The 27,385-nt window shown below is 43.0% G+C and overlaps 2 protein-coding genes across 2 annotated transcripts in view; both read left to right on the top strand.

Annotated features, from left to right (window-relative positions):
* The first annotated feature begins 7,809 nt into the window (after nt 1-7,809).
* On the top strand, nt 7,810-10,713 carry tmem177 (transmembrane protein 177). The gene is made up of 3 exons (XM_082509006.1): nt 7,810-7,916; nt 9,269-9,536; nt 9,799-10,713. Exons 2-3 carry the CDS (start codon nt 9,336-9,338, stop codon nt 10,528-10,530), a joined length of 933 nt encoding a protein of 310 aa, XP_082365132.1. The 5' UTR covers nt 7,810-7,916; nt 9,269-9,335; the 3' UTR covers nt 10,531-10,713.
* A 6,650-nt stretch (nt 10,714-17,363) lies between these two features.
* The window catches only part of ptpn4a (protein tyrosine phosphatase non-receptor type 4a), a 70,830-nt gene continuing 60,808 nt past the window's right edge, over nt 17,364-27,385 (top strand). Inside the window, exon 1 of the mRNA XM_082508111.1 lies at nt 17,364-17,937. The gene's annotated coding sequence lies outside the window, so the exon portion shown is untranslated. The remainder of the gene's footprint in view (nt 17,938-27,385) is intronic.

Below are 27,385 nucleotides of genomic sequence, written 5' to 3'. Positions count from 1 at the left end.
GACACGGTCCTGTGTGACGTGCATCACCATCAAGTAAAGCCTTATTTAGGGTTATAGCTCAGTAGAGGAGAATGTGTATCCCCCTTTAAACCCACATCAAACACACACACACACACAAAGACACATACTTCTATTGCCTCCTGCCTGTTGCCATGGAGACACTAGTGAGCCCTTTCCTTATACCAGGAACAGACTGATTACATCACAATATGCAGACGCGAACAGTGCACACACGTGTACTGTAAAGTGATTTCATTTTACCATTCCAGTCTGTGAAACAGTTGCTGTGCCCTCAATGTGCACACAAGCTTATGTTGTCATCGCTCGACAACATCTATTTATCTCTGTGTGCGTGCGTATGTCATTTATAAATGTTTACCATGAATGGAGTCTTGTTTCCAGATCCTACAGATCCCTGCAGACAGTATGTTTATGTTTGATGACGTGCACTGGTTTCATATTTGTGTTTTCATAAGGAAACCATTACAATAGAGAAGGGGGTGAAATTAGCTCAAAGAACTGAGAGTGATGAGGGGAAATATGAGCTTACTGTTGGGTGATTAAACTAGATAGAATAGTAAACCTTATTAAGAATGAGAAAAGTAGACTGTGATTCTCTTTCAAGCTCCATGCAGATGCAGTGAAAGAGCCTGAAAATGTGCTCAAAGGATATTCTCTACCAAACTCATCGGAAGACTTCCAATAATGTTTTAACTTCTTCTCCAAACAGTTGTCACATTGGTGCTAGAGCCTCCAACAGGGTGGGCTACACTTTGAGCATCTGAATTAACAGGTGTCGCTTACAGCGCTGGTTTATGCTGAAGTCTGTTCATTCTGAAGTGGGAATAAGAGTAAGTAAGAATAGACTGTTGTCAAGAATAAACGTTGATGTTGTTGTGTTATTATGATGCACTCCTCAGATTCGGCATCAGTGTTTAATGTAATATTTGGCACTGAAGTTGTTTTAGCTCAAAGAAAAAACTTGGAGTGCCTTCTTTCCTCACAACAAGTATAGACACATTTACATAACGCTGCTTTGTATTTATTTAGTTGTTTAGTTTTGGGTTGGTTGCTTAGTGTCTCACCCTCCAAATGGCTCAGGTGTGGGGGGGTGATGGGTAGGGATGGGTATCGTTTAGGTTTTATCCGATACCGGTGCCAAACTGGTACTTTTGAAATGGTCCCGGTGCTTAAACGGTGCTCGAACCGCTGCTTAAAGAATGGAGAACACAAACTTTGTCCAAAAACCTCTCATGTTTAACTGTTTTCCTCTTTTTCTTTGGTCATTTTAGCCTTTTTGGCCAGGGTGAAGGGAGTATCTGCCATCAAACAAGAAGACAGCTGCATGTAGCTATGATGATGTTTGCTAGTTCACCTTACATGCATTAATGTAATAACGTGGTTAGTGTACTCAACGTAAATTACACACGAACAACATTAAGCTACTCACGCAGAGAAGAACGGCTGCTGCTGCATCATCATCCTCATCATTTCTTCTACACTGGCAGGGCTAGGGGCCAGGACTCTCCTCTTCGGGTTTTTGGGGGATGTTGCTAACTCCGGGTCCGATAACAGGCACCACACCCGCAGTAGATGTGCTCGGTGTGAGGTCTCGCAGCAAGCTATCAAGTACGGCACATTTCTCTGCAATTTTAAAAAAAGCTATGCGTCGCCAGGTGTTTCATCAGATTCGTGGTGTTACCTCCTTTGCACTGTATCACAATATCACCTTAAAGCACGTGTTGCAGGCTGCTGAGTTTGCATCTTTTGCTGTGAAGTACAGCCAGACTTTGACCGCTTCGCCTTGGGCCTTTTTAATCTGTAGCTCTGCTCTAAAAGAACGTACGTACCTGGGCCCGCCTACTATCCTTGCAAAGGTAAAATGATTGGCTAGAATCCAAATGTGCGCTGCTTTTCGGTCTGGTTACTACCGTTTATGTCAGAACCGGTGCCATGATGGAACCAGATACTGGTACCCATCCCTAGTGATGGGTGGAGGAAGGTGACGGGGCGGAGGGCCCAGCTTTGGTCCCACAGGACCGAGGTGAAGGTTCGGCTTTCAGAGTTCATGTCTCGATGTGTTCCCTGTAACTTCTCAACAAGCAAAGTTAGGACGTGTTCGAGCTGACTGACACTTTGATGGGACACGACTGCTGAGTCTGCAGAGTCCAACCGGTGGCCAGAACATTCAGTCACATTAAACAAAGGATTGGACTCAATAAGCAGGACCCGGGTGCCAGCAGCACTTTTACAGATCTTATTACAAAGATTGAAGAGCTGGTAAGTGCAGGTAGGCCGGGGGTTCTCCCAGAGAGAAGAGAAAAACAACCAAGGTGAGTTTAAGATGATTTTGTTAAGTCTTGTAATTGGATTTAGTTTGGATTGGTTTCCAGAGAGGTGGAGAGGGATTCGATGGAGAGTGGAGCAGGGAGGTAAAAGGATTAACTCAGGCTCTTTAAAGCAGCAGGGATCCATGGAAGCTGAGGAGTAACTCTCTCTGGAAAACAGACGAGAGAAAAGGGTTAAAGGGCACAAAACATGAGGATGAACTAAAGACATGCGAGTCTTAAATACCACCGTGGGGGTGACAACGGCCTGGGCGAGAGCAGATTTTTCCTCTCCAGACTTTTGTGGATTACATTTCATCACCGCCCACTGTCACTTTAATTTGTTTTAAGGAGTTCAGCTCCAATCAAATGTCACATAATTCTCAGAAACCTAGATAATAATTTCCTCCCATCTGCTGAGTCCCCCCTACACTCCGACACCTCCCAGCCATAACCTTGACATGCCTATCCCCATCTCATCTCCTGCTTCACTTCACCTCCTACATGTAAACTTGTACCTTTTGGTTCATCATTCCAGTGCTCCTGCTATTGCTTCATTACTTCACGATAAACAAACCAGTTAAAGTCTATGTTTCCTTTACTGACGGATTTGTTTGCGAGTTTATCTGCTTTCTCATTTCCTGGAATTCCTACATGAATATTGTGTTTTTCCCTTGACTAATTAGCCATGAAGCGACTTACAGTACTCCATAAAAAACATGTGGTTATTGGTTACTCCTGTAAAAGCTGAATGTTGAAGCTGAATCACCACATGAGTATTTTGTTCTCTGTCACTTCCTCTGTCTGCTCCAGAGCTAAAACTACTGCACATCTTTACCTCACAGTCAGAGCACAAACCGCTCCTTAAGAACCAAAAGCTGATGACTGAATGTGCTGAATGTAGCACAGGTGTGAAGAACCGTGGCCATTTTATTAGGTTCAACTTTTTAACATAAATATATATTCAGCCAATCACTTGGTGCATTTAAGCATGCAAACGAGGTCAAAACAACCTACTGAAGTCCAAACCAATCATAAGAATGGAAAAGGAAGGTGATTTAAGTATTTTGAACAAGGCTGCTCAGAGTATTTCAGAAAATGCTGATCTTCTCAGATGTTCCTACAAAAACCATCTCTGGGGTTGAACCTTGAATCAGATGGGTTACAGCAGCAGAAGAGCACACCGCGTACCACCCAGTCAGCTGAGAACAGGAAGGCTACAATTCACACAGACTCACTAAAAGTGAACAGCAGAAAACTGAGAAAACATTGGCTGACCTGATGAGTCCTACTTCAGATGCTAGGGTCATAAACATCTTGAGAGTACGGATCCATCCCGCCTCGTATCAGCAGTTCAGGCTGCTGGCAATGACGTGGCACACATCTCAAACTGGTTTCCTGACCATTTCACTGTACTCACACGACCTCCACCGTCACAGATCTCCAACAGAGCATCTTTGGCAAATCTCCAGCATCTGTATGACACAGTCATGTCCATATGGACCAGAATCTCAGAGGAATGTTGAAAGCAGAATGAAGTGGACACTGAGTGTATGGGTGCAGTTATTTTTAAGCATTAAATAACTTTAATTTTGATGGTCACTGAGACAAACAGAACAGGATGTATAGATTCAGCAGTGAAATCTGAGTAAAAACACTGAGGCACAGAGAGGATTTTCCACTTCAGCACAGAAAGGCCCGAACCAACAAACCTACAACCTTCCCTCTCTGTGGAAGAGTAAAAAGCTATTTTAAGGTAAATAAAGCTGTGCAAAATACTGGGTGCTGAACTTGAAACTAATTTTCTGGGTGAACTGAAAATTAGTGACCAATCGGCACACAATGTTCTCCCAGCTTTGATGAAATCTCCCTCAACACAGCATGTTTTCACTGTTTAACCAACAGCCCTTTGCTAGTAGTAATAGTAGTAGTTCTTTTTTAAACAATTATCATTAAAGTTCATCACTCTATCAATTCATCACATGAAACCGACTATTTTCGCACTTTTGGTTGCACAACTTTCACTTCCTCCTATACAGGGCAGCCCCTGGATGGGGAACAAGTAACAGTCTATGATTCAGCCTGTGCTGCTGTATATTACTGTAGAAGTACCTATCTAGACTACATTACTAACATCTGCCTGTTTGATGTTTTACGGGAATTTTCCACAGAGGGGGAACCACATTTTTTTAATTTATAATATTTCATAAAATTATTGCCAAGCCTCATCAATCCCAGCTCTTCCTGTGCTCATCTCTGCATGTAAGCCTGTTAATATTAATCAGGTCAATATTATACCAGCAGCGTAACCGTGTTGGACTCTTCTGCTAAATATTTCATTACTTTGAATTATTAGATTCTACGGAGGGAAATGTGACCGCATAATGCAAGAGACATCTTTGAGGCTGCTTTCAGGCTGACACCAAATTCACACATGCAAAGTGTCAGCGACACATTTTTAGACGCATGGCTGAGCAAAGCCTTGAATAGCTGCTGCAACATCTCCTTCCTGCCCTTGATGTAAAGTGAGATTATCATTTAAAGCCGTCCTCCACTCCTTAACCTGTGATCCAGTTTGCAGCAGGCTATTTTATTTCTAGGAAGAGAACGGCTAAATAAAATCATGGCTGGACACAGTGAAGCAACGAGAAATCTGCTGACCCTGTGTGCGGTAGAGCCGCATCAGCTGGCTTAACACAGATATGGTAGCTGAAAAGTTTGTCGTGCACAGTGAGGTTTGGTGATAAAGCTGCAGAAACGTTGTGAGAGGCTTTTAGGCTCAAATGTGTACCATTAGCAAAGGACAGAAAATGCCTGTGAGGTGACCGGAGCTGTTTTCTGCTCTTTCAGCACAGTAACAAATTTGGAGCTTCAGGAAAACAACAGAGCTGGGTTTGGTGTTTAATGTGTGCACAGTGAAGGCTAATTAAGTAGAACTCGTGCACACTTAGGTGTAGAGCAACACTTGATTAATATGGAGTTTTAAAGCCAGAGATATTATTATTTAAATCACAGAGTCAGAGTTACTCGTGCTGAAATTAGTCTGCGTAGCAAGCAGTAGCGGTTTTTTGATGCGGGCGACACGGGCGGTTGCCCGGGGCGGCATCACGGGCATCGTGAAAAAAAAATGCTCGTACTCATGCTGCCCCGACATCACGCCAGCGCATATTGGGAATGCCAGAGGCACCGATCGGTTTTTTATCGCCCATTTGCTGGGAGTAAGGGCGCCCTCCGTTTGCGAGGTGCGCCTGCTGCTTGCTGCACAGGGAGGAGAGGACGGAGCGGCATCTAATAACCAACTCGCAAAATAAAACAAAATAAAAACAAACCAACAAACACGAAAACACCAGACATCATGATACAGACTTATAATTTGCAGACTTATAATATTTTTTTTCGACATTCTGTACGCGAAAAGTGAGCGCGAGAGCCCTCGGTGCGCCTGCTCGCTGCTGAAGTCAAAGTAAACTTTATTGTCATCTCCGCTACATACAGTGCAGTATATAGAGAGACGAGACGACGAGGCTCCAGTTACAGCAGTAAACAAACAATAAATATAAGAAGAGTAAGAAAATAAATATACACTTTAGGACTCGGGGTAAAGGATCAATAACAATTTCAAATTTCAAATTTACAGTTTGATGATTTAAAGTCTCTCACACAACCCGTCGAAAGGGGGCCGGCTGCTTCCAAATAGAGCACATTTCATTCATAATGTTGTAAATCTAAGCCCATCATGTATTCATGATTTGAATCCTGGGTTGTGTGAAATCCCAGAAATAAACCTTAGACAAATTGAATCTGTGAACTAAGGTGTAGGTCTGTTAGGTTATGTTGTGGTGATCCTCGGGTTGGGGGATGGGTGTTCATACTGGAGTGCAAAATGAAAACCAGTGGAAGATGGACAAGAAAAGTTCAAAGCCATCTGGTGCTCAGTTTAGAAAAAGAGAAAAGAAGAGGAGGAGAAACGAGCAAAAGATGCAGGTAAGCAGATGTGTGATTGGATAATGGCAGCTCATCCTGAAACAATCAGAATCAGAATACTTTATTAATCCCTGAGGAAATTATGTGGGTTACAGTTGCTCCAAGAAGAAATGGTAAAAATAGTAACAGTAACAGACTAAACTCCAAACAGTACATTATGTTACAGATTGGAATATTAATTAGACATTGTCAATTGTTGATTTGTCCTGTTCTCATTGCATGACGAATTATGATGGCTGTTTGGTAGCTGTTTGCATACTATGCATACTCTCTCTCTTCGTGTGTGTGTGTGTGTGTGTGTGTGTGTGTGTGTGTGTGTGTGTGTGTGTGTGTGTGTGTGTGTGTGCATGTTTCTCTGGTGAAATTCAGTATGGTTCTGACAACAGTTTTATGTGGGGGGGCGCCAGAGACAGTGTTCGCCCACGGCGCCAAACAGGCTAGGACCGCCACTGGTAGCAAGGCTATAAATTGGTCAAGGGTTAGAGAGACAGTCTTCTGAAGTCTGTTCTATTAAACATGCAAAAGATTTCGACCTTTGTCTTAAACGTTTTCCCTGATGTCATGAAGAGCACCTTAAACTGGAACAGCAGAGAGGTCATATTTTTGGTTGTGTTGCTTTTTACCTCGCCGCTGTGCAACAGGAAGCAGCATTTCGGATGTAACCTAGTTGTCCAAGCGCAACTTAAAACCAAAAGAAGGGCACTGCCAGCCAACAATACCTCAGCTTTATTCATAGCAGTCAGTATTAACAGAAAACAAAGTGCAAACCCATACAAACCACATACGGTCAGTTTGTACAGCACTGTTTTACCATTTAGAGGAGTTGTTTTTTTATGAAACAAAACAAAACCGGATGATAAAATATATGTTGTTGAATTTTTCTTTTTTTTGTCCTTTGTATCATGTTTCTAATTTAATTTTAATTTCAGCTGAACTAGAAATTCAATAAAGGCTTTTTTTAAACAATTATTATTATTACTATTATTTATGCATTTATTTATTTGTTAGCCAGAAATGTTACTTATACCGTAATATGAGGTGTATAAGCTTGACCTGTTGGTGCTGTACACTCTTTTCTGTCACTGATATCTTTAGTTAGACTAAATGTATAATATATATGCAAACAGAGCTTTAGAAATGCATACTGATTAAATATGTTCTGCTCTTCTAATGCTTAAAAATCAATTCAGCTACATGAGCACAATGCATTAGATTTAATAATTAATGTTAAGGTTGAATAATAAATAGGAAATGATTTAAATTTAAGTTCATGCAGCTTATTTATTTATTTACTACCTTTGGTAAATGTATTCACAAAGGAACGTTTAGATGTTGTTAAATATATAATTTTTTAATTGTTTAACAAACGGAAATTTAAAAAAAAATTAATTAGCAAGACCACTTCAGAAAAACAAGTAACTGAAGATAATAATAACAAAAATTCACGTCAAATCAATGAGCCTTCTAACTTTACCGTCGTGAAACTGTCGTGAAACGCCATGACGACAGCTAAATCGCTTTCCGGTCACTGTTATGTCTCCATGCCGTGCAGCTGTCCTTGGAAAGTGTCTCGTGTGCGGCTCGTGGGAAAGATGCGGAGAACAGGTGAGTGTCCACCGGAGCGGAAACTGAAGCAAGTGTTTCAGACGCGCTCGTGCTAAATGGAGAGAAGCGGACTCGTTTACGGCTCTTAAGGCTGCTGACGTCATGCGCAGTAAAAGCATCATTAACAGGCTCGTCGTTGTTGCCGTTTGCAGTGAAGTACTTCACGTTTCATCAGTGATAGCCTGCCTGTGGGTGCTTCAGAAGCTGTTGGTGTGTCTCCGACGACACGACCGCGGGCAGGTGTGAGGCAGGTTGTAGGGTTAGCTCGGTTTAATTCATCTGTTTGTTCACAGCGAGTCCTGAGTGAAGACAAGACTGACTATGATTAAGTTTGACCCCAAACTACAAAACAAGTTAGTCTGACTCGTCAGCGAGTTAAAAAAAAAAAGGTGCAGAACTGCTTCTTTAAAGTCCATGAATGATGACGTCATTATCACGGTTGCGGATTTGACTCGATCCTGAACACTAAGGTTGTTATTTGGGACTGTCACCACATCAGGTTGTCTCTGTGTGACTGTAAGTATTCATTTTAATGAGGTACTACAATACTGCATGTACTACTACAGACCATAGAAGAAGAATTGTGCTGTCTCTCATCTTTCATTCAGGTAAACAACACTTATGATAGATACTTTATCGATCTCTCAAGGGAAACTACTACATTACAGCAGCATGTTACTCAATAAACATACTTTTAAAAGAAGTGTAAATAATAAGACTAATAATAAGAGAGCAGGTGTGATGGGTTGTCCATGATGGAGAGCAGTTTGTTCGATGACCTCCAACCCTCGCTGACTCAGACGCCTCCAGATTCTGGCCAATGATGTTCCAGCCTGTGGATCAGTTTGTTGATCCTGCTGGCATCTCTTGCTCTGATGCGGCCCCCCTCCCAGCAGACAACAGCAAAGTAAATGTCCCGCGCCACCGCAGACTGGTAGATGGTCTCCAACATCCTGCTGCACACTTTAAAGGATCTGAGCTTCCTACAGTAACTCCACTAAGGTTTAAATGTTTCCATGTTACAAAATACAGAAGAGATGGAAGTGACCAGCCAATCACAGCCTGAGGCTTCAAGTTTAGTTGATTTTCAGCTTGTTGTGTGATTCTAAGGCAGCTCAAGTTCATTTAACTAACATGTTTTAGGTTGTAGTACACTGTGATAACCACGTCGTGTGCACTGATGTTGCGTTAGCCCGCATGATGAGCCCTAACCTCGAATGAGATCGTGCTATGTGACATGTTAATGACATGTTAAGTTCCTGGGGGAGGATGAGTCAGCACAGTGTCACAGTTTTTATATATCTGTGACATGCAGCTTGTTTTCATGGATGTATCGTCTGTCCTCTTCACAGATGTCACCAACTGAAGCTTGCTGCTGAAAACAACACGGGAGCCAAAAAAAGGAAGAAAATAAAAGCCATGGCGTCTCGTTTCCTGAAGTACTCCGTGCTTCTCCAGAAGTACCGCACTCCGCTGCTCATTGCGAGCTGCGGTGGAGTCTTCGCCGCCAACATGTTCTACCACGTTTTCCCTGACGTCTCCTACCGTCAGCTCTATCAGGCCTGGCACCGGGGGGAGCCGGTCGTGCTGTCGGAAAAGCTGGAAAATCTTTTTCAGCAGGTTTTAATTTATCTTATTTTTTCAAGATCACACTTCAGATATGTTTAAAAGACTTCAGCTGTAATATGCATGTGATTGTCGCTGGAATGATGCATAAATATTTTTAGTTGCTGATGAGAGGAAAATAGCAGTAAAGATAGACGCAGGCGTCTTAGATTAATAACCATCATTATACACAAATCGAAACAAATTGTTCACAAAACATGAAATTTGTTCTTTCATGAATTTCATAAAATTCACATTTCTGCTTTGTCATTTGTAGGTGCTGAAGGACTATGGCGTCAGCTCACCCAAGAATGTCTCGGCCTTTGCGTCCTTTGGCTTCCATCCGGTTGGCGCTGGCGTCCCGTGGCTTCCTGCGGGGGCCCAAATCGGCATCCCGGCTAACTTCAACAGCACCGCCGACGACCCGAGTGGAATTACCAATCGCAACATTTTCATCAACGGCAAAACGGTGGACTGGAGCAGTGAGTCCGGTTCGACTCTAAAGGAGGCGCTTGTGTTTTCCCTCGATGCGCAGAAGTTCGCCATAGCGCGCGAGGTGGCCCGCTTGCAGTCCGGGGGACCCGTCATGAGCGCTGCTGTCGCTCCGTTCTGCCTGGGAGGGGTTTGGGTGTACAGCGTGGTGCTGAAGCAGGTTTTCGGGCTGTACGGCGGGCCCGCGCTGCTACGCGGGGCTGTGAACATCGTTGCGCTTGGCATTGGTGCTGTTTCCTACTTCCTCACCTCGGACACCGTCAGCCAGTGGCTTGACTATAGCTCGGACCGACGTGCGGCCGGAGTGTCCCGCGATTACGCCAAAGGAGGGGTGGAGTTTTACGATAAAATTCTGTCCAGAAACAAAACGCTGCGCTCGCTGATGGGGCAGAAGGGAGAGGATATGTACGCTCCCAGTGGGAACTTGTTTCCTGCTCACGTCTTTCAGCTGAAACACACGCCGTACACCTCCAGGAGGGAGCAGATCCTCGCTCTGCTGAAAGAGGAGAAAGTATGAGAGGAGGGCTAGCGATGGGAACTAAACTAGCAAGACTTTGCATGTTTTTTCTTAAAATTATGTCATCACGGATGTGCTGAATGTAATTTGTAATCAGCAAAGTCCTGAGGGGTCGTGTATTTGCTGACTTTATGCAACAACGATGGCGTGTAGGGCACAGTGTACCAATAAACTGTTTCCCATCATATGTGTGATCAGTCGTATTAGTCAGATGCTGATAAGTGCTATTCCTGTTTCTCTCACCCAGGTGAGAGAAACAGGAATGTACATGCATGCATTTGTATTTTTGTTTCTATAATATGCTCTGGATAGATTTAGACTGTGGGCTGCTGACAGGTTATGCCTCTCTCTGTAAAACAGAACATTTTAAGCACATAATCAGTGCATGTGCAGATTAGTTTCTCCCATGTGCAATAAATGCCTCGACATAGCAACAGGTATTACAGGAAAAGCCATAAAGCCTTTGAATGAAAACAAACGCTGCTGTGACAGTGATGTACTGTCTTGTTGGTTTATGTATGATTTCTATACATTTTACATCAGATAAAAACTTTGGTTGTAAGATTCAGATAATTATTTTTTAAAAGCGAGACATTTTAAATGAGAATAAGAAAGAAAAGTGCTTCTTTGTGCCCCCCTCTCCCTGTTAATGCCCTACCTGCCCCCCTGGCAAAACTTTGCAAGACCCGCACAGTTTATAGCTGATGTTTGCTGGAGCTGTGGCTCCAGCAAACATCAGCTGATACTAGAAATTAATAGCAAATAAATTCTAACAACAGCTGATCAAGCTTAAACGTGCTGCTGTTGTTTAGCAGCTGTAAAGCTGCTGGTCATGATGTCGGTTTGGATATGTGGTGAGTGGGAAACATGAAGATGAAACCAGGAGATGTCCTTACTGAATCATCAGAGCTGTGATGGAGAAACAGGTTTACCTTTTAGGTGACATGAATGAGTTGAAGGGAAGTTATGAACTGTTTCCGAGAGACAAATAACACCAGGATCCTTTTCTAAGTAGCTGACAGCTGGTAACTGTGCAGGGGCGGGTCTAGCAAAGCTTTGCCAGGGGGCCAGGTAGGGCATTAACAGGGAAAGGTGGGCAAAAGAAATACTTTTCTTTCTTATTCTCATTTAAAATGTCTCGCTTTTAAAAAATAATTATCTGAGTCTTACAACAAACGATTGATAGATTGATGCATATATACCATCAGAACAGTGAACATCACTGTCACAACAGCGTTTGTTTTCATTCAAAGGCTTTATGATTTTTCCTATAATGGTGGGCCGGTCTCTAGTCAAAATGCCCGGGACGATTTTCTGTCCCAGTCCAGCCCTGTATGCAGCTCATCTGCAGTCTGGTGTTACCTACATCTTCCTATTCAGAAGGCAGAATTTCCGAGTTCTGAGTACAATCAAAGCACCACGACTGCAGTTTTTGTGTTGGATGTAAAAAGCGCACATGACGCTGTGACGTAGGCTAGAATCATGGCGGAGGTCAACGACGGTCCAGGCGTGGGATTTCTCTCGTGGAAATATGCACATTATCTTTTTCTTTCTATTGGTAGGTGGCACAGTGCACTGTGGCACGTAAGCAAGCTAGAAGACTGCAAAGTTATGGAAACAACACATTAACAAGAGAATTCTGAGTAAAACCAAAGTTACTTTCCCTAGTAACTAGTTACTTTGAAAGTAACGAGTAACTTGAAGTAACTGAGTTACTTTTGATAGAAGTAACTAGTAATGTAACTAAGTAACTTACCCAACACTGCGTGCACAAATGGAACAAGGCAGTCCTACACATTTGTGTAATGTGTGCATTGAAGGACAAATCCTGGTCGAGAACGACTCCATGATTCCTCGCAGTGTTACTGGAGGCCAGGGTAATGCCATCCATGTTCTGAGATGTTTAGCTAAGTACAATAACCTCAGTTTTATCTGAATTTAGAAGCAGAAAATTCAATCGTCCAGGTATTTGTCTTTATGATATGCCCACAGTTTAACCGCTCGATTCAGCATGGATAAACCAACATGGGTATCGTCTGCATAGCAGTGAAAATGTATGCAGGTTTTCTAATAATGTTACCAAAGGGAAGCGTGTACAATGTAAACATTATTGGTACAGCAGTGCCCTCTGTTGGCCAAATATGAACAAAGGACAACCCCACAATAAAGAAGTCCATGTGCAAGGCAAGGTCCACATTTCAGCAGCTTTGGGAAAGATTGTTATGCGGAGTTTCCAGCAGAGGTTAGGGGTGTTTTCCATGGGAGGACATCATGGCTGATAAAACCTCTGAGCAATCACTGCCGATTCTCTTGCTGTCTGCTCTCCTCTGGCCAGTGATTCCAATTTTAGGCAAAGCAGTTTTTTTCCTTAGAAATGCATGGAGTCTGTTTCAGATTAGAAGCTCACAGCATCTCACTGGAAAAGGGGATGTCATTAAAGTGTTGGCTCGCCACCTGCTTCTGTAGCGAGAGTACAGAGCAGGTGAAAGAGAGCCTGGAGAGGTGGAGGTTTGCCCTGGAGAGAAGGCGAGTGAGAGTCAGGAGAAGGAAGACAGAATACATGCGAGTGTGAATGAGAGGAAAACTGGTAACAATGTGAAAAAGTTGAAAATTGAAATTCTTGAAAATGTCTTAAAAGTAAAAAATATGTCAAGTGGGTGGAGACGAGCGTCAGAGGTGAACTGTGACAGGTGGAGAGCAGTGGGAGTGAAAGGGAAGGTTTACGAGGTGTTACTGAGACCTGCTGTGATGTGTGGCAGGGACAAAAAGACAGGAGGCCGAGCTGAAGATGCTGGACAAGATTAGAAAGACATCAATCAGATCAAGTTCAGTGTTTTGGAGACACAATTAGAGATGCAAGGTTGAGATGGTGCAGAGGAGGGAGAGTGGATACACCGGGCAAAGGATGCTGAAGATGGAGGCAGGAGAAAAAGAGCGAGACGATGCCAGAGGTTCATGCATAGGTATGATGGAGGAGGTTGCTGAGATAGGGTGATGGAGCAGCTGAAAGGAGAAGAAGAAGGGTCACCATCTGCTGCTGCCTTTGTGCCTTCAAATGGAATCTGAAAGTCTCAAACTCTATTTTAGGGATTCTTCCAAAAAGAAAACACCTGATTTAATGTCACGATGATAAAGATGGAGAGTCCAAAATCTGCCAAAGCTGACTGCAAAAGCCACATAATGCATAAAACCTGACATGAGTCATTCTCATCAAACCATTCAGTGACCTCTTAATCAACAGGAATGCTTCACCGCCACATAAAAGCATTGATTGTACACAGAGATCCTTAAACCTGTAAGGGGACAATTACACCTCCCAGTTCAGAATAAATAACTCCTAATGGCTTTAAAGAGAGGGCTACTGTAAGGATCCACAATTTGCGCAACTAAACTGTTTGGTGATAATAATCTTAACACAGCTTACGGTGACTCAGGACTCATCACATGCTCACTCAGATTCCCTCAGGTCATCTGTCTGCATATTAACAAGGTTCACATATAACGTTTTAATTACACTTCCAATCTTATGCCCCATGGACTGAGCTAAATATAGAAGCATGCAATTAATCGTGTTGTAGATAGATGTGCAGACAGATTTGTTGTTGTTTTTTAACATCGCTGTCCTTCAGTGACACAGAAGTCTGTTTCACCGTTGAGTGAATGGGATCGTGAGCAGGTGCATGCTCTGATAAAATCCAGACATAAGATGCGTGAAGATGGGAGAAGTGGTGAGGCAGAACGAAAGCGTGGCTGCATTCTTCTCAAAAACATCCACCATCCTCGGTGCATTAGTGCCCTTGAGCAACATGCTGAATTTGCTCCAGCTCTGTGGTTATGCAGCACATTGTGGGCGTTGACATGCTGCAGTATTTATTGGGAAATGTTCTAGCAAATACACATGATATAAATGTGTTTTTGTTTGTTCTCCATCAGTTCATACGATGCTGGAAAAATGATGAAGTTCAAAAGAAGGCAGGAGAGTACTGAAAACGAGACAAGAAGCTTTGACAATTCTGCTCCACTCCATCAACGACAAAGCAGCTTTTGAATTATGCAGATCAACAACACTGGGGTCATTGTCTTCTTCTTACTACTGCGCTTCATCAGCTTACCTCATTGTGTTCCCCACAGAATTATCCCAACAATGGTCCATTGTTTGCCACAGCGTGGCTTGTTTCTTTTGCTAACCACTTGAGGGCGGTATAACCCAGATTACCAACCTACTGTCTTTTAGAAACAAAGGATGGGAAACAGATTGATGAATTGATGAATGGGCAGCCTTGGATTTGAAATGAAAGAGAACATTTACTTTTATTCTGAAAAGCACAGCTTTTTGTCTCCAGCAGAGAGATACAGAGCTCCCTGCAGAGCAAACATGGAAGGTGGAAAAGCTTTGTTTGTGTTTGTTTGTGTGCAAGTTAAGGGGTCGGGCACTTACTCCTGGTGCAATTTATCAGTATGTATACAGAAAAATAGAGACATCAAATGCATTTCAGGTATGCAGAACCACCTATATATCCATCCATCCATCTTCATCCGCTTTATCCGAGGCCGGGTCGCGGGGGCAGCAGCCTAAGCAAAGAGGCCCAGACCTCCCTCTCCCCAGCCACCTCCTCCAGCTTATCCGGGGAAATACCAAGGCGTTCCCAGGCCAGCCGAGATATATAATCTCTCCAGCGTGTCCTGGGTCTGCCCCGGGGCCTCCTCCCGGTGGGACATGCCTGGAACACCTCACCCAGGAGGCGCCCAGGGGGCATCCTTGTCAGATGCCCGAACCACCTCAGCTGGCTCATATATATATATATATATATATATATCACCCTATCTCTCTCCCTTAGATATATATAATTTTTTTATTTATTTATTTATTTTAATGCAATATAAAACTCTGCATTTAAACATTGGTTATTATTAATTTCTGGCTCTCTTCCACAATGTGTCTTTTGTCCTGTCCCCCTCTCTGAGCCTGGTTCTGCCAGACGTTTCTTCCTGATAAAGGTGAGCTTTTCCTTCCCACTGTCGCCAGCTGCCCAGTCATCTGACTGTTGGGCTTTTCTTTGTATTATTGTAGGGTCTTTACCTTACAATGTAAAGGGCCTTGAGGTGACTTTTAGTGTGATTTGCCGCTACGTAAAATGCTGATTGTTCTGTTATAGGGCCAAGCGTTCAGGAGTCGTCATTATAACAACTTATGCTGCAGTTACAATTAAGAAAAACGTAAACTTCAGAAACATATTTGACACATGTTATTTTATTCCCAACATTCTATGATAAACATTATTACGTGTCATCTCCTTATGTCAATGACAGTGGAGGTTTTTGCCCGACATTAGTTGGGCTGTATCACATTTGATATGTGAGTTTTTGTATGTTTTAAGATTTCTACATCATCTGTGTGATTTTTCCCCTCGGATAAACATAAATTAATTGCACTTTATGGTTTCAAGTAATAAACTGGAAAATAAAAGCTGGTAGCAGATATGATACATAATAAAACTCATTTATGGAAATTAATATTGATTTTTTTTTTTATTTGTCAGAAGGTTCAATAAACACTAAAAAAACCAGAGCTTTGTCCATTTTTACTGTGTCCATGGAAACCTCACAGCTGAAACTAATTGTAGAGAGTACACTTCTGTCAGTATTGTGTTTGGTAAAACGCGGTCAAACTTATTGTACTTTGAAACACATTAATATGAAGTAGATGAAAGAAAAATGGTTAAAGATAATATACAGGAAACATGTTTGAGATGCATAAAAGTTGACGTGTCTCACACCAATTTCCATCAATCTATTAACAGACATGGTAGACAGCTTCAGTTCTTCGCTGAAGCTGTTAACCATGAGGCCAACTTCTGGTTAACTGGGAAACAAGCTGACCCTTTAATGTTACACTAGCTGAAAAGAAACTGAGGACCATTCAAAGTCATTTTACTCTGTGTGCCACATAAAGCCTACTTTGATCTAAATGGGCTGGAACAGTGGAACTCCCCTTTCTGTAGCTATTTTAATATAGGAAAAAGAATTGTAATTTCAGCAGTATGTCTGAGTTTTTGTTCATGATAAAGAAATGATGCTGTAGTAAATGAAAGAAATCTGTCAGCATGGCTCTTTGGGCTTAACTTGTAAGAAATAAATGTGCAAAATTGCAGAAAAAGCTCTGGTATTTCATTGTCCAGACTGTCCTGTCATCATAATATAGAAAGTTTTTCTTAAATGACAGAAAACTTTTTTTTTTTTAAAAATTTGAAATCACCAAAATAAAAAATAAACAACAAATCTTTATTAGTTTGCGAAAAACAAGACCTTTTCTGTAATTTAACTATCACTTTATTTACACTGGGTTAGTGTGAATAGGAATGGGGGAGATCTTTATCATTAGGAAAAGCTGCAAAACCTTTCAAAATACAGTTAGAAGTTCAAAATGTATCTCCTTCACGTTTTCCAAAGCAGTCCAACGGGCTGGAGTCCGATACTGGCCCCGGGCCTTATGTTTGACACCCCCGCTCTATGGCATGGTATTGCCTTCAACAAACGTTTTGGTTATTACGCCCTCCCTTAACCCCTTAGTGTATCATATCTGATAAGTCAGTTTTTGAGACTCTTTGATCACCAGCACGTTTTAAGCAACACGTTTAAAAAAATGCCGGATGTAGAAAATGCGATTCAAATTAAAAGTTGTTTACGCAAATTTATATTTCATTCATCAAAAAAAGTCGGAGGGTTCGAAGAACACTGAATTTTCTGGTAACTTTGTCACGGTTCAGACTTTAACGGGGTGAAAAGCGTCAGATTTTGCGGCACTGCTACCTGTGTGCGACGCGTGGCCCCGCCCCTGTGCGTTCGCTTTGCGCAATTACGTCGCCGCGCTGCCGCTGCTGTGCTGCAGGGCAGACAGGCAAAGCAGCTGCGGAGACAGCGGGGAGTGCTGACAACAGCGCACAGGCTCGTGCTGGGAAACTCAGAAACGCAACATTTTCCTAATTTGCGGCTTTAATGTGCGGCTTTCTTCGCGCCTGAAACGTTCACTCTTTGTTTCGGTGCATGCGTGGGATTATTTTCTCATTCCGTCGGCCTGAAATGACTGCTGGTCCCCGCGTCTAGCCAATGGTTACCGCTGGGGGTCCTGTCCTGTGGATTATCCGTCGTCGCCGAGCCAGTCGCATGGTCGAGCCCGGAGGAGGCCCCTCTCTGCTGGATGGATGTGCGTGAATCAGCGCGGAACTCTGAGCCACTGATGAGCGCTGTGATAAAGATGTCGCCTGGATTTTATCGGCAGCGGCTGGACTGATCTTGGATGTTCGGGCTCTGTTGCCCCCCCACCCCCCCTGTATACACAGACCATTTCCTCACATAACAAAAATTGTATTCCTTAAAAACTGGACGCCCCTGGAGCAGTTTATGACGGTAAGAAAGACGCTCAGTCACAGCTTTCCCCCCCCTCTTGGAGCCAGCTGACGCGGGTTAGCTAGCTAGCTTAGCGCTGTCACTTTTATCCAAGTTGTTCCCGCACACACTAAATAGCCAGAATTGCGAAATAACAGCGGGAGAGCGCTGTTTCAAAAGGCACGTTTTGCAACTGCGCTTGTGTTTGTTCAGTGGAATCTCATAAAAAGCCCCAGCACATACACATTTTCTCCCACAGCCTTAATAGCCAGCGGTTGTGTAGCTTGCTAGCTGTTTCTTAGCTCATTCGATATCTCGCAGCTTACAAGCTGATCCAATGTGCGCAACATTAGTGCGCATTTAAAGGCTTATTTAATCAATGAAACTTTGTTAGCAGCCTCCCCGGATCCGTTTCATGTGTTAAGATAAACGGCTCGTTTATCTGCCAGTCACCGGACAGCGCACAATAAGCCCTTTAATGAGCAGTTAGAGCTCTCTGGAACCAGCGCGGCGTCATTTAATGTTGTGGCTTTAAATATGGCACACACCTCTTATCGAGCGATAGGCACCAGTGAGCGCTTATTACACGGTTCCTGCGTCCCGTGTGTTGTTTGACGGGCTCCGTGGATTTATTTTAACGTGTAGCTTGGTGCATTCAGCGACCACAGAGCTGGTTGTGTGTTTTTGGTCAATCGTTGCTAAATAATTGTTGGTGAAGCAGCGTTTGTGTACATGTCACATTCCTGAAATGTCACGGGAGGGGGGCCTGCGTGGACGAGCTGCTGAGACGCAGCCCGTGCATTCGTATTTATTCTTTTTTTTTTTTTTTTTAATGTGAATAAAATGATGGAGATGATGTGCTGATCGGTAAGGTTTTAATGTAATGGATGTAAGGGGGTTCGCTGGGATGAGGCGTCCTCATTTTTTCGATGACGTAATCCCCCACCATCCGTGCCACATCTTTGGGTCGCAGTCGGTTCCTCTGCTGCCTGCTGCTCCCCAGTCTGCTGCCGCTGCTGAGATCATATGTACCCTGCTCTGTGCTGTTTATCTGACCGTGTCTCCGTCTCCCTTCGCTCCCTGACTAAACTGTGACATGACTTTAGAGTGATGTCCTCTGAATGGGAACCAGGAGCTGGGCTCAGTGTTCTCCAAAACAAACCCAGGCATCCAACCTGCACGGCATACTGTGCATAAACAGCAGAGTCATATAGCAGTTCGTGAAACTGTCATTGCATTCAGTCTGTTTTGTGTTCCTGCACATGAAATTTTGTATGATGGTCGTATATGTACTGATTTGTGTCCATGTACCCAATGTGAATGTTTTCACTCTTTTAAAGAGTAACAAAGTGCATATTTGGGGGGTTTGGTGAGAGAGCCTCCTCTGCTCACACCAGACAGCACAACTACAATCCCATAATTCAATTAAGTTATATTTGCACAGCGCCAAATCACAACAACAGTCACCTCAAGGTGCTTTATATTGTAAGTTAAAGACCCTACAATAATACATACAGAGAAAAACCCCACAATCAGACAACTCCCTATGAGTTAACACTTGGTGACTGTGGGAAGGAAAAAATCCCTTTTAACAAGAAGAAACCTCCAGCAGAGCCAGGCTCAGGGACGGGCGGCCATCTGCCACGACTGCTTGGTGGGGATGGGAGAGAGATGGGACAAAAGACATGCTGTGGAAGAGAGCCAGAGATTAATAATAACTTGAGAGGTGTATAAGCACATAGTGACTGAAGAAGAAACACCCAGTGCATCATGGGAGTCCCCCAGCAGCCTACGCCTATTGCAGCATACCTAAGGGAGGATTCAGGGTCACCTGGTCCAGCCCTAACTATATGCTTTAGCAAAAAGGAAAGTTTGAAGCCTAATCTTGAAAGTAGAGATAGTGTCTGTCTCCTGAATCCAAACTGGAAGCTGGTTCCACAGAAGAGGGGCCTGAAAACTGAAGGCTCTGCCTCCCATTCTGCTTTTAAATACTCTAGGAACAACAAGTAGGCCTGCAGAGCGAGAGCGAAGTGCTCTAATAGGGTGATATGGTACTACAAGGTCATTAAGATAAGATGGGGCCTGATTATTTAAGACCTTGTATGTGAGGAGCAGGATTTTGAATTCTGGATTTAACAGGAAGCCAAAACAGGAGAAATCTGCTCTCTTTCTAGTCCCTGTCAGGACTCTTGCTGCAGCATTTTTGGATTAGCTGAAGGCTTTTCAGGGAGTTTTTAGGACATCCTGATAATAATGAATTACAGTCGTCCAGCCTGGAAGTAATAAATGCATGAACTAGTTTTTCAGCATCACTCTGAGACAGGATATTTCTAATTTTAGCGATATTGCACAAATGGAAGAACGCAGTCTTACATATTTGTTTAATCTGCACAAATATGGACAGATTTTCAATTGTTATTTGAAGTACTTTATTAATCATCTTTAGGAAGTCCATTGTTGGGTTTTGGAATTAAAGGAACGGAGTTATACTTAGACAAGAAAAACTACTCCTGAGGTTTAGGCTTTAGAAGTACTAAAATTACTGGATTAGGATTAGCTAATGGGTTAGGTTTTAGGTTTCTTTCTTAGTTGCCAGGGAAACAGGACCCTCTAAATAAGCCGGCTGATACTAGACAACAGCTGTAGTTACAAAACATGCTTCCTATTGAAATACATGTCAAAGTCATGCTGACTGGCTTTGGGGGGAAAAAAGGAGAAGTCATGTCCATGAGCTCTTTTTTATGTATTTATTTTTTGGGACTATTTCATGTTTAGATTTAAGGGCAGGCTGGCATACAACACATGACTTACATGTATTAGACACAGAGCTGTTTCGACAGGAGCGTTTCTGTGTGTTTTTGTCCCCTCCAAAAAAAGGTAACAGATTGCTGTCCAGAAATGTATGCGAGCTGCTGTTTGGTGTTGGTCTTGACCTGAATCCATGTGGGAATCCCTGCTCAGGCTGCTAGTTTCTGGAGCTGAACTACTTATCCTGGGAATTAGGCCTGTCATGCATCACATTTTTATTTGGGACAGTATTCCAGGCTGTTGATTGCGACCATATCGTGTTAAGCCGTGGAAGCAAGGATTATTTGGCATTAGAGACTTGCTGGCTTGTGCAGTCATTAGTACTGCAACTGATGCTGGTTTTGTTATGAATTGCAGGTAGCAAGATTTAGTTTTAAATATGAAACGTAAATATGTGATACTGCTTTGAAAACAAGCCAAACCACGATGGGGTTTGAGCTGAAGATGCGAGTGTCCATCCGTTTACCGGACAATCCATAATCACGAAGCAGAATCCCACCCCGAACGCTGGTGCACACAGTGGGAGTGGGTGCTGTGCCGTGGCTGTGTTAGCATCTAAATACGACTAAGTACAGCAGAGCAAAGTTTGCTTCCATAAAATAAAAATGCACTCATCGTTTTTATTTTTATACACATTATAAATTCATGAGCGGTGTTCTGAGGAGAATCCTGCTTTGACTCCGTCTGCTCTGCCCGAATCTGAAGAGGTTTAAGCAGCGGATAGACACAGTTGGTGGAGCTTAGATCGCCTGCGGCAACAGCCCTGCTTTACTTGAGCGCCACACCTGAACCTGCCATCCCTGCGGTGTACATTAGGAGGGTGTGTGTGTGCGAGGAGGAGAAAGACATAAGAGGTACAGGTGTGGCAAGGGTAATTGGGATAAACTGCACCTGCTAGCAGAGGGCAGGGGGCTCCCGCGGGAGCACCTTTGGTGTCAGGAATGATCAGATCCCCAGGTAACCTGCTCAGATTTGTGAATGATTCAGTGAATGTGATGAGGAGGCAAACTATAATTTATGCATTTATGGGCGCCACAGACTGGAAGGCTTTGAAAAGACTTGGAGAAAACTTAAGCCTGAAGACGGTGTGTCAAAACTCAGAGGTTTAATCATAGATTGTAAGACTGGAGATGCTGCAGGGTCAATATTTGCAAGAGTACAACAAAAATTCCTCTCGGATTATTTCCCATCATCCTCCTGGTGGAAATTTACAAGATGTCAAACAATAGAGCAGAAACAGAACAAGCGCTTGGCCACAACTGTGCGTGTGTGTGTGTGTGTGTGTGTGTGCGTGCATGCATGTGTGTGCACGCTCTATGGTTTGTTCTGCAAAAAAAGAAAGAAAAAGAGAAGACGCAGCAGAATGCGTGCACGACTCTGGCTGAGCGAACAGAGAGCGTGCCACCCTTCTGGCCGATGACAATATTTACATGGCTAAACTTCATGATTTACATGAGCTAAGATGAAAAAAACAGATATTAAACATATGTTATGATTATCATTAGAGTTTGCAACGCATTTATTTTGCTCATAATTTTCTATTGTTCAATAAGACTTTAAATATCTGATGGGCTTTTTACTGCAGTGAGTGCATAAGCGTATCCATGTGAGCATAAGGCTGTTTAATTTCACTCGGGAGCTTTATTGTCAACAAAATGACAACTACGTCAACCTCTCATGCTGTGTGACAATCAAAACAAGCCAGTGATATGGATGAGGATCACAAAATGCTTGTGCTGGTGATTGCCAGAGTAACCACCAGCACAAGTGTTGCACATAAGTCAGAAAAAAGTGACGCGCGGAGGTCGAAAGTGCAGCAGATTTGCATCTATTTCAGCTTGATTAGTCCTCTCATTGTCAATTTATCATCACACCATTTCTGTAACTACAGGGAAGGTGCATAAAGATGTCAGCCCCTCGGTTAAACATAGGTTATAAACCAGCCCACCTAGCAGTTTGGCCAAAGGTCAGCTGTTCTTGTTATGTGTACAGTCAGGGTTGGGCTGGGAGCAGCAGAGTGTTGGGGAAATGTGATTTTAAAGAGCCTAGAAAACTGAACAATTCTTGAGGACTTGATGCTGAGTTTCTGTACTGTCATAAAGTCATGTCTGTTCAGGGGAACGTCCGTCTGACTTTATCTTTCCAGCATTTCTTCCATCCTCGCCGTCTCCTTTTGTCCTTTCCTTATTTTCTTCTGCTTCCTTCCCCCCTCCTCTCCTCGTCCGGCTGCCTGCTCTTGTTAGTCTCAACGTTGGAAAGCACACCCTTTCTCTCAGCGTGGTGCTTCTCCACGCTGACAGCTTAGTGTTGCTGCTAACTGAGAGTATTGGTAAGAAGATTGCTGGCTGGGTGCTGCAGGCAAGATACGTTATCATGCTTTAAAGATGCTAGCATTTGCAAGCCTCAGATAAGTAGGCTTGGAAATGTTGCCAGAAACGCTGTGAAAAAGCCCGTCAGAAACTTTGTGTAAAACTCGAAACATTTTGAGGCCATATATGTAGTTATTGTCATTTTTGCCTTCTTTATTTGATTGACACCAGCTTCCTGTGACCTTTTGCTCACAGCCCTGTTCATGTTTAGCCAAGAGGACCAGCGACCTTTCGTTATGACCCTTTGGACAGCTCGCAGTCCTGTTTGCACACATGAAATGGAAGTTTAACCATTGATCCACAGAGTTTGGCCGTTTCACTTTGGAGTATCATGCCAGCTTTCTGCAGTTACCCGTACGCCGTCAGCATTATCGCGCTGGACTGAACTTCCTTTAGTCTGTCAGACTGGCTGTGCACAAGTGAACCAGCAGCCATTCATTCACACAAATATCCAGCCAGATATCTCTCAGAAAGGCAGCTAGTTAGTGGTCTGTTGCTTGGGCGGATATGGCACGACTTTTTAGCGAAAACCGTCTCCCGAGCTCCAAACACAGCTGTGTTTATTTGGCGCGAGATACCACAGCTACAGGACGCCAGGATGAAGGTGCCTCGGCAGATCCAAACTTCCAAAATGGAAAGCGGATAGCGGCACATTTACAATGACACAGATTTTTGTTTTTGATATGCTGCGACGAACGAGTTATCAAATGGTGGATGAGTGTGACAGGCTTTTAGAAATCTTGTCTGAATATCAATGGAAAGTAAAGCGGGAGGTTGACATGCACGAGTTTTTCAAAATCGAAATCCCAGACTAAAAATAATAATTGTCTGCTTGTGAACAGCGGGACAAAAATAAAAGCTGCCTTGTGGATTGGGTGTAGCTGTTCTTGCACTGAATATTATTTGCAAATGAATGCTGTATGTTATGACTGGATGCAGGTGTTGTAGCGGTTCTTCATGATATATTTTGTTGGCCATGTTTGATTTACTTCTGAGAAATCTTATTCTTTGTCCAGCTTCGGTGTGCTTGAGTCACGCATAACTAATCAGGTGAAACTGCATATTATGATAATGGTGCTCTCACTTAGCGGGGGGGTCATAATGGTTTGATTAGCTGGAGCAGCATGCTGTCCAGGCGAAGGGGAGGTGGATGCAGACCCCCTACTGCTTAGGCAAACGCAATTAATGCCTCATAGAGCTGCATCGATTACTCCATTGCTTAGTTGAGGAGAATGAATTGAAAATTATGATGATTTTAATCTTTAATTAATCCATTTGAGTTATTTAAAAGACATCCAGATATATTCTAAATGTAACACTTACTTATCCTGCAGGCTAATGGACAAATAAAACAGGACATCACCGATGGACACATTTCGAAAGTATCTATTAGGTGATAAAATTATTGTTTGCAGAAATGCAGACAGGTTCATTTTTAGGGTTCAATCAGAGCAATCGCTGATATTTGAGTAAGTAGTAACTGTCTTTGAACTGAGGTTGGCATGCAAAAAATAACCATCACAAATCAAACGTTTACTTTTACAAAGGTGGTCAAAATGTTCCGTTATTCACAGCATGTAAGTTGAAGCAAAGTCTAAGCTTTGTCTTTGTTGGATGATCTGGAAGCTTTAAGTGGCTGTCGTGCTGTATCATCACATCAAGCCGGCCTGGATCATCCACAGTCCTTTTTTTCCCAGCGGAGGCCCTAGGATGAGACTTCAAGGGATAAAGATCTCATGAAAAGCCTCCCTTCACTGCATCCCTAAACTGTTCTTGGCATTAGTTGACGGAGGAGAACGCAAATGCCCGATACAGCCTTTAATCTGCCAGCGCCCTAATTAAAAGTCTGTGTGATGACTGGTCTTGTCTAATATAAGAATAGTGCAGGTAATACTCTGCAAGTATGTGGTCTTCTCGCTGCATCCTGCGTGCTCTACCCAGGCAGCATGTTCACTTATACCAAACTGAGCTTTTCCCAGAAGTGAAAACGCATCTAAACCAAACGTATGAGGATGATTTGTAACGGTTCTTCAGACTTGTTCCAAATTTTGTGTGTTTTAATGGCTTTAGGAGAGGATCCTGTTTTAAAAAAAGAAAAAGGTACTTGAGGATTTTGGACAGTAATGTGTTTGCGTACAGGTAGGACTGAGTTTTGGAATCATACCCGTTGTTATGGAGGACCACAGAATGAAAATATGGAAAAAAAATAATGCGCTGGAAACACAAACTTTTCTGTCTTCTTACCGTCTTCAACGTGATTCACTGTGTTCTGACACCCACACTGCTGTAGACTTTGGAAACATTGTGACTCGAGGCGTCTATTGTAATTCAGCATCCTTTATTGGCCCTATTATGAGTCATCTGTGTGTTCTAATAGGGCTGTACAATTTATCAAAAATCCTATTCAATTAAAATTATGATTTCTAACAATTATGAAAACAAAGATGATGGAAATAAAGCAATGATGGGGCTGCCTTGCTTTGACAGTACAGCTGCTCTCATTTAGTCTTGTGTTAGAAACCCAGCTCACCTCTTTCCTTCGCAACGTTTGAACCTCTCCGAAAGGCCAGACTGACTCCCTGAAAGGCTGAGGCCAATTTAAACCAGCCTGAGACACGACGACTTTGGGCAACAAGACAGATAAACCAATCGAACGGCCTGGAAACTGTTTCACAGGGAGCCCAATTAGAGGGTGAGATTATAGCTGTGAGACAGAATTACTTGGGTACATGTAAATCTTCGTACAGCCACTGATCACTTGAGATGGATAAACAGGCATAAACAGAGAAATGACCGTTTGATAGGTGTGGAGACAGAAAGGAAAGAGGGTGACTTCCTGGCATGAGTGGGCGTGTCTAATGTGTGAATTGATGTTTGTTCTTATTGGTTACATTCATGAGTTTACCAATACCGGTAACCTTATAGCTCTGAAATACCAGGAACTTCCTGTGATCCTTTCCATAAATAAACTCAAAAAATGACCTGAACTCCTTCTAGAACAGTCCAAGTATTACCGGGGAGGTACTCATCTAATGCAGCTATTGGGTGTCTAGAACCAGTTGTAGATGATTGTGCTCGTTATTTATTTATCTGTCTACCTCTCTGCAGTCTTCTTGTTCAGACTGCTGTCGTTCAAATTATCGGGAGTGTTGGCAAACTTTGTCAAACCAGTTAGAAAATGCGATGTTAATCGTACTTGTGGGTAATAACGCCGCGATGCCCTCAATATGCTGCGTTTTGGGAACGTCTTTGTAAAACTGCTGCACCGGTGAGATAATCATATCTGACGTTTTGGGGAAGTTGTCTGTTGAATTTGGAGAGCGCTCTGGAGCGAGCAGAAGAAATGTAATTCAAGTTTGCCCTGGCAAAATGAAGTTTTATACCAGTTTATGAGTAAAACTGCTACATCCTAACATTATTATCAGGATTCCTCTTCAGTGCTGCCCCACCCCCGTGTTTACTATCCTCAGGTATGTGAGCACAGCTGACTCCCTGGTTATGTTCCAGTGCTTGTTCAGACTTGTGTTTTCCTTCACTCTCCTCCATCCCACATCCATTTAACCCAGCAGCAGGTAGACACGTGTGCGCTTACACATACAAGCCAATGAACATTTGAGTTGTAGATCGATTGCCACGTGCCCATTTTAACCTGCCACCTGTGCAACCTGAGCTCGGTGTGTGCGTGTCACCTTCAGATCCTCAGGTCTGCCTTTGAAACAGCTGCTTAAAGAGCCTTGAATACCTCGGGGGGTCAGAGGACACAGTTGCTTAAGAACAGTGGGTCAGAGCCAAAAATGGATTGCTCTTTTTCTGCTGTGCCCTCGATGTAAAAACTGCATTGAAGGGCTTCTGGGCTTTTGTACTTCCTCTGTAGACAAAGGGAATTTTGACGTGACTGAGTTGCAAAATCCCAAATTTAGCCCGTTGTAATGTTTATCCTGAATATAATGTTTTGAGCTATTTTAAAAGTAATGAGAACGGGTCATAGGAGATATTTAGCCTACCTTAGTGACAGTAAGAGTGCTGTTATTTTGGTGACATAGTTAACATCTCCAACTTTTCAGTCTTATGCCATCTTTTTTCAGACATGCAGCGTTATTTTTGTGCTGCACTTGACGGGCTTATTTCTGGAACGTCAACGGTTTACATGGTAAAACCTGGTTTTATCCGCTGCTTGTTGTTGTTGGAGGTCTGTCGAGGAAGCCCGGAGTGATTCCGTATCCAACCTAAACACTCACTAAAAGAGGAGTTTGAAAACCTGGGACATTACTATTTTTACTTCGTGCTACTTA

This window comes from Aulonocara stuartgranti (assembly GCF_965226115.1).
Source record: "Aulonocara stuartgranti genome assembly, chromosome: 16".
Lineage (NCBI taxonomy): Eukaryota > Metazoa > Chordata > Actinopteri > Cichliformes > Cichlidae > Aulonocara > Aulonocara stuartgranti.
The sequence above is the reverse complement of the archived record's forward strand: the minus strand, read 5'-3'. Positions and strand labels throughout refer to the sequence as shown.

Excerpts from the sequence above, each read along its gene's own strand:
- tmem177 (XM_082509006.1), top strand. The coding sequence starts at position 9,336 with ATGGCGTCTCGTTTCCTGAAGTACTCCGTGCTTCTCCAGAAGTACCGC. Across the intron at positions 9,537-9,798 it reads TGGAAAATCTTTTTCAGCAG|GTGCTGAAGGACTATGGCGT; the intron begins GTTTTAATTTAT and ends TGTCATTTGTAG.